This window comes from Topomyia yanbarensis, chromosome 3 (assembly GCF_030247195.1).
Source record: "Topomyia yanbarensis strain Yona2022 chromosome 3, ASM3024719v1, whole genome shotgun sequence".
Lineage (NCBI taxonomy): Eukaryota > Metazoa > Arthropoda > Insecta > Diptera > Culicidae > Topomyia > Topomyia yanbarensis.
This window is the reverse complement of record NC_080672.1, coordinates 41,819,983-41,826,999: the sequence shown is the minus strand read 5'-3', so window position 1 is coordinate 41,826,999 and position 7,017 is coordinate 41,819,983. Positions and strand designations below refer to the sequence as shown.

Below are 7,017 nucleotides of genomic sequence, written 5' to 3'. Positions count from 1 at the left end.
TATTTCAGCTGGACGATTCCGACTGAAATAGAAACGAATAGCTCAACCGATGCCAGTTGGAATTCAGCCGGAATTCTAATGCGAAATTTTCCATTAAAATTTTCGCCCATCCGGGATACTGCTCGATATATTCCAGTCCAATTGGATTTCAGCACTCCGATGTCGGAGGCAATTCAGCTGGAATCGGTTGTTTCAATTTTGTCGGACTTGTAGCCAACAGAAATTCTAATTGGAAATCAGCCAAAACAATCTCTCGATCTTTTGGAATCCAGTTCTATTCTTGTTCAAGATCATCCTAAGTCTAACCAAGGATTTTATAATAAAATTACAAACAAAACAAGAAAATCCTTCAACAAACATATCACTTTATTACCATCATAATACCCAACCGATCAAAAATCCAACTTACTGTTCCCACCTCCCCCGGAACAGCTCATCGTTTGTGCCGCCTTCAGTCCTCGTGCATCGCTGCTATCATCGCCCAGTTCCGGTGGCAGATGCAACTTCTCGATGACAAACTTTCGTCGGCGCAGTTTAAAAGCGAGATCCCGTGTCTCCGGTGTGAACGCTGCCAGTGAGTTCAGCGCGGACAGCTTAACAATATCCAATAGCCCGTGGTACTCTTTGAAGGCGGGATTCGTTTCCTTATCCGAACCGGCGAAGGATTCCAGTGCGACGCAGTAGTCGGTTTGGTCGATCAGACGTGCGTACTGTTGGCTGTTTTCAAGATGGCGGAACAGGTGAGCGGGAAGGGTGATAAGGCAACAGGAAAGCGTGTTTCGAACGATTGATTTCAGGATGGTGAGAAATTTAATGGCATCCGGGAAGAAGTTCTGGTCGTACCAGAGAGGAGAGCCTAGGGAGTTGATGCAAATTCGAAGAAGGTTCTTTTCTTTGACATCGGTGCTGGTGGGACTGAATCTAGGTTCGCTGGATTTGAGATGGATCGCATCCAGTAGCGATTGATAGTGGCGGTTTGTGAATAGTTTTGAGCTTTGCGCAAGATTTTGTGAACCATCCCAGTAGAGGATATCGTGCTTGGCCAGTTCGGATTGGTCAATCTGTTTGGAAAGATCGAAAAAGTGACCGAGCTGCTGGGTGCTGGGTTTTTGCTCCAAATCCACCACGGATAGATTGTTGTAGCGGAACGCAATGCGCATGTCTTCCGGTGTTTGGTTCTTTGCAGATGGCATCGATTCGATGTCTTCCACCGGAGTGGGAAGCTTTTTCATCTGAAAATGTGTTTGATTAATTCTTGTGATTTAGTTTCTGGTGTTGCACTAACCAGTTGGACAGGATCTTCTTCCAAGCTTGCGACAACAGTGTAATGCCCGTTGACTAACCCCTCGGCTAGGAAGTATTTAGTGAGGACTCGTGAATAGTTTACGTATTTATCTTCCTCTGGAAATAATGTTTTGGAAATTTTTTACCCAATCAGATTCAACCAATGCAAAATTTAACAAATTAATGCGCAAAATTATCGAATAGATATTTTTATAGTTAAAAGAAATGCTTAATTTTTCTTTCACTGCATTGAACGGGGAATTGCAAGTTAGGTTCAAAGTTTCACGTTACGCTCATCAGCATACGGCAGCCGTCATGACCATCGTGTTGTAAAGTTGCCACATTGAAATCTGCGTTTGTCAAAAAAAATCTTTTTACTATGTGCTGATTTAAACAGAAAAAATCCATGAAATTTCTAAAAAAATGTGAAAAAGCATATTTCCAAAAAGCTGTAGAAATCTGTGAAATTTGCATAAAACGCCTGAAATCTGTCAACTGTTAAAAATGTAATAAGAAATTGGTAAATAAATCAGTAACATTACAGAAAAATCTGCGAATGACAACCCTCCAGTATAGATGTTATATCGAAAAATGCAAATACTACTTTTAATGCATGAAGCGGCTGCTTATGGTTATGGTCCCATAACATGTCATGTGTATATTTTTGGAACAGCTCCTATTAAGTGCACCAAAGTATTTTTAAATACTTTAATTACATTCAAAATACGCAGATATTTTCAATACGACGCATTCAAGCCTGTTAGTACTGGCCCCTAGAGTAGCTCAGCTATACAACTATCTCAAGTATTAATTGCAATGTAACGTCAACTACTTACCGATCGCAATGACCGAGCCGATGGGAAAACCACCTCCGAAAATGTGATCCAACGACGGATTGCCAGAGGAGAGAATTGGTTGTCCACTATGCAGCGAGGCCCGAGTCCCTTTGATTGTGACTGCTCCGCGACGCTTCACGAAGCAGGACATTATTCCCAGATGAACTAAAATAATAAAATTCAAATTAATAATGTTTTAAATTGATGCTATAAAACGCATCTACCCTGCTCCGCACGGAAAATGTAAATAAACAACAGAGCGGGCAATGTGCGGACGTGTGGTGTACCTGCTGACAGTTGCCGTCTATACCGTTTTTGTCCTCTGCCTGTTTACACCGTTTTTGCAGTTCTCAGTGTTCTCACCAGTTTTAACCAGTCAGTGTTGCCACTTTTTCCATCAATAGTATTTGATGAAAAGAAAATTAACTCCTTCATGCCCATGTTGTTTGTGGACAACAACGTTTTAAAATAGTTATAACTTTGGATTGAGGCAAGATTTGCTCACAAAAACAAGTAAGACTAATAAATGTGACTATTGTCTTTCATTTGAGCATTAACAGCTACAAGGATTAGCTTTAGAACTTAAGTTATTCCAATTAGTCTGATTGGATTCCGATGGAGCAGTGCTGCCAGGAACGGTTCACGTTGACGACGAAAAATGAATTTTCATATATCTTCGTTATGGTGCAATATTATTGAAAAGTGATAATATTTATCAATTTAGACTGTGTCTGGCTACGTTTTCTACGTAATTAGACTATTGTAAATATTATAGGAGCATTGTATTGAGCATAGGAAGGTGAAAATTGAACAGCTTCTAGCACTGCAAGGGAAGCACCTATCATTATGAAAAAAGGCTTTTCGTGTTTATTGATCCTACCGTTTTCAAGTAAAAACTAGTTTTGAAACCCTACATGCACGAGAAAAAAGTTGGGCATGAACGGGTTAAATAATTTAAAAACAAAAAGAAAAGAGCACTGATATAATTAAATAGACACTCAAGAAGGCGATGACATATGTATCTGCACAGCTCATTTTCCGACCAGGAAGGATTCTTCGAAGTCAGCAGAATTGTAGCACTAGCAATGCAATTGTTCTCTAAACCTAGAAGCCTACTGTATTAGCCCTATCTAGGAGACGTTTCATCCTTCCATGAATTGTGAAGCAAACGATTCATGGAAAGGCTAATTAGAAGGTCAAGTTCCGCGACGAAATGTAGTAGTAGAGCTTTACTTTTTTGCGTTGGTTATTGGTTATTACAAACAACACTTACTTCCAGTTAAAATAATAAAAAAAAGTTCAAAATCATATAACTTACACGTAATCAAGGTTGGCGTGCATCAAGGCAAAATGTGCATTGGTATACTTTTGTGTATTATGAAACAAGCTGTTATTTGATGGAACCATTGGACCAGCCCAGTTGACATTCTCCCCGTTTTTTCGTTGAATCATCGTAACGCTGAAATTGTCACAACTACAACTAGCTACAACTCACGTTCCAAGCAAAAAAATAGTACCTAAAACACAATTCTCGACAAACATATGATTACGGCGTAAAAACCAACTTTCAGAATTCTCTTTGATAAGAAATTCCGGACAATCCGTTACTGGTTGAGTACAGCAAACGATAAAGAAAACTTATCTCTTTTATCTACATCTGTGATTTGCGAGTTACGGTTTGTCTGGAATTTCCATTCAAAGTGAATTTTGACAGTTGGCTTTTACGCCGTAATCATATGTTTGTCGAGAAATGTGATAGACCAGTCAAATTTAGGATAATCAGAAAGAAAGTTGAACTTTTTATCGGCGAAGTGAACGCTTGAATTAACTTTGGCTGGTATTCACTGAGTAAAGTATTAAACGCTGTTTGCATTCGACACATGTTGAAGAAACGACTGCTGTCTTATTCTGCTCTCCGACGTAGACAAATACCTCCTCTGTATCCAGATTAGGGTTGCCAGCTCCGGTGAGGCTTTCACCTGGAGATTTTTACTGTTTTGGGATAGAAACACGAGTATACGATGAAATCAGACTTACTTGCTGAGTTTAACTAAGATAAGCATAAACTTTTACATTCTTTTTCAACTCATTGAGGTATCTATTATCAAAATTGACACACATTCACCGTTTAGTGCTTTGATTGGGTACCACTGTTTTGAGCTTTTCGCATTGAGCTGTAATTTTTTCGCGATTGTAAACCGTTTTGTCGATTTAGATAGGTGCAAAAATTTCACTCCCCAGGCTAACCACAAAAATCCGAAAGCACCAGCCACTCTCGATGTGGAGGATAAGCCGAACAAGGATTGCTCTCTCCCACGGCTAACAGCAGAAGTAGAGTGAAGCAGGCAAGAAAGCTGCATCGCCTGAGAAGCACATACTGGTGTCTTCTGGATTTTTTACTAGGCGCAAAAAATTGATTATTCGTCATCACAGTTGCTAGGTAAGTTCCAAAAAATAGTCAACAGTTAAGGACCACTTCAAGAGCTGCCAACATTACCACCGAAAGAACTCGTTTGAAACAAACAAATTCAGTTAAAATTATTTATCGTCTCACCAGATCTGGCGAAATTGATGTAATACCCGGAGGCCCGGAGATCGTCTCCGAAAACCGGAATCTCCGGGTCAAACCCGGAGGGGTGGCAACCCTAATCCAGATCAACCAAACGACAGTGCTGGGCAGCAGATTGACCACTGAGTAATCGCGATGAGCCTCCGGGTATTGGAAAATGGAACTTTTTTGTTATTTTACTGGGAGTTAAGATGTAATTATGGAGCTAGCGTCAATCCGGGGCTAGCTTAGTCCGTTAACTAAGTTAGTGTCGGATTCTGATGAGAGGAACTCGGATCGCCTCCAATTACATATTTAATAATATCGTGCTAAAGTAATGGAAGAATATAGTTATAAAAGGTAGCTATAAAACGTTAGGATAAAATGTGATTTTGGCATAGAGTAATTAATTTATATCTAGTAGTACGAAAATGAAATCGGAAATATTCGAAGACGGTTCACAAATGGATTAAAAACTAGGAAAAGGGTTAAAAAGGGTATACAAAGTAGACGAAAAGTTGGTGGCTTTTATGATTGTGTTGCTGATTCTCCGAGGTAGGTCCTCAGAGGGCTTCTTATTCTTGGTTCTAGATTGTCATCTGGAGAGTAATCCTTCGCAGAACAATAGAACGGACACAAGTTCGAACACCCGGCTAATTTCGATTTCGTCTCCGACACCACGTGTCGAGAAGCAACCACTAAACTATCCAGGACGAACCACATACACCCATCTACCAACTGCTAGCAACCCTGCGAATCTGTAACCAAACACAACGGGTCGAATGGCTCCCACTAATGGGAAGGACCATCACTACACCTAACATCGTGTCCTGAATCACTCGGCTTCTTTTTCCGGTTCTGGCGTCATCTGTGGATGCTCCGAACTAACAGCGTGTGTCCTAATTCAACAACATCGGTGTATGTGTGTATACAATCCATCTCCCAACGACCCATTTCAAGAATGCCTGTTCCTATACGCACATTCTGAGGCCGCCTTCATATACAATAAGCCCCGCGCGAATACATCCACGTATCATTTGGATATTTGCAATATATTAGCACCTCTAGAATGAAAAATGATATACAAAAAGGAAACTGTTTGGGAAAGTATACAAGCAGGGATGCCAAAGGTACTGGTAAACTACATTTTTTTCGGTATATTTACATTTGTACAAGCCGTACAGTCCGCTACAGCGACGCATCACTACAGCTCTTGCCAGAACGGTAGCAAAACCGAGTACATTTTCCCGTACAGCAGTAGAATACATTTTTGTTTTGCTGCTGTACTCCGACTGCTAGGTGCGAGTGTGGCGTAGTAAAGTTTGTTCTCTCGCTTTGTACACTTTTCTCTGCGTAGTCGAAGGGAGAGCCCGCACACGAAAGCGTTGATGCCGGTCGTGGCGCAAACGAATCGTATTTATTTTTGTCGTTAGTGATTGAAAATATTGAATAGATCAAAAATATTAAAAAGTGTAAAATAAGGAAAGAGAAGCTGTACCGCTCGCGTCTGGTGGCTGTACTGGGGGCAGTATTTCTTTGTCATGTTACTGCTTTGCTTACAGACTGCCGTACAGCGCTGGGCGTCCTGCAATAGCGAACGACAGTAGCGACGAAAGAGAAACGAGAATGTAGGCAGAAAAATTACAGCCGCAGAAAAGGTAGGCATTTTGCATCCTTGTATACAAGCATTGAAAAATGACAATGAAATGATCTCACCAGCTCTGAATAAATAAATTCATGAGATTGCTGTGAAGAGTTCTCCTCCATCCGTGAAATTGTTACATCAGTTACTCAGGTCCAGATGGCACTGTAGGCGCTAAGTGGAACGAAGGGGCGTATTTTTTGGCGGCTAGCTTCAAATACTTCAACGGCAAAGTTCGGACGATAAATCTCTATGCAAAATACACTTTTCTCACGATATTTCAACCTACTAACACGTAATTCAACAGGAAAAAATGACCTACAAAACGATTGACTTCATTTTCCTGTTTACTATACTGTATATCACTGGAAAACTTTTCAAAATATTGAATGTTAACAACAACCCGTCCGGGCGATTCGCCAATTCTTGTGATTCTTTCTAATGCACTTACTTTAACCTAAAATAGTAAAAATAGCGTTATGACACATTCTTTCGTGACGTTACAACGATTTGACGAATCTTCATTCGACAAACATGTTATAACTTTATCAAATGAACACCTACATAACAATTTATTACAGATTCAGAAAGTAAACAAAATTTCATGAAAGATTCAATCAACATAATCTGAATATACTGGAAGAGGATTGTTTTATGACCGATAATGTAACGTGACGTTACAACGCGTCACAAATTAGAACTTTCAA

General features: G+C 40.1%; 1 protein-coding gene across 1 annotated transcript; it reads right to left on the bottom strand.

Moving 5' to 3' along the window:
• Positions 1 to 353: 353 nt before the first annotated feature.
• On the bottom strand, positions 354 to 2,417 carry LOC131692568 (elongator complex protein 4). The gene is made up of 4 exons (XM_058979686.1): positions 2,345 to 2,417; positions 2,121 to 2,285; positions 1,286 to 1,401; positions 354 to 1,232 (listed from the first exon to the last, which is right to left on the bottom strand). The coding sequence occupies exons 2-4, from the start codon at positions 2,269 to 2,271 to the stop codon at positions 393 to 395; spliced, it is 1,107 nt and encodes a 368-aa protein (XP_058835669.1). The 5' UTR covers positions 2,272 to 2,285; positions 2,345 to 2,417; the 3' UTR covers positions 354 to 392.
• Between the last annotated feature and the right edge of the window lie 4,600 nt (positions 2,418 to 7,017).

What these genes read in the sequence shown, in the direction of transcription:
- LOC131692568 (XM_058979686.1), bottom strand. Translation starts at nt 2,271, where the DNA reads ATGTCCTGCTTCGTGAAGCGTCGCGGAGCAGTCACAATCAAAGGGACT. An exon ending in CGGCTCGGTCATTGCGATCG is followed by an intron (nt 1,402 to 2,120) that starts GTAAGTAGTTGA and finishes CATTATTTCCAG; the next exon opens with AGGAAGATAAATACGTAAAC. An exon ending in AAGAAGATCCTGTCCAACTG is followed by an intron (nt 1,233 to 1,285) that starts GTTAGTGCAACA and finishes ACACATTTTCAG; the next exon opens with ATGAAAAAGCTTCCCACTCC.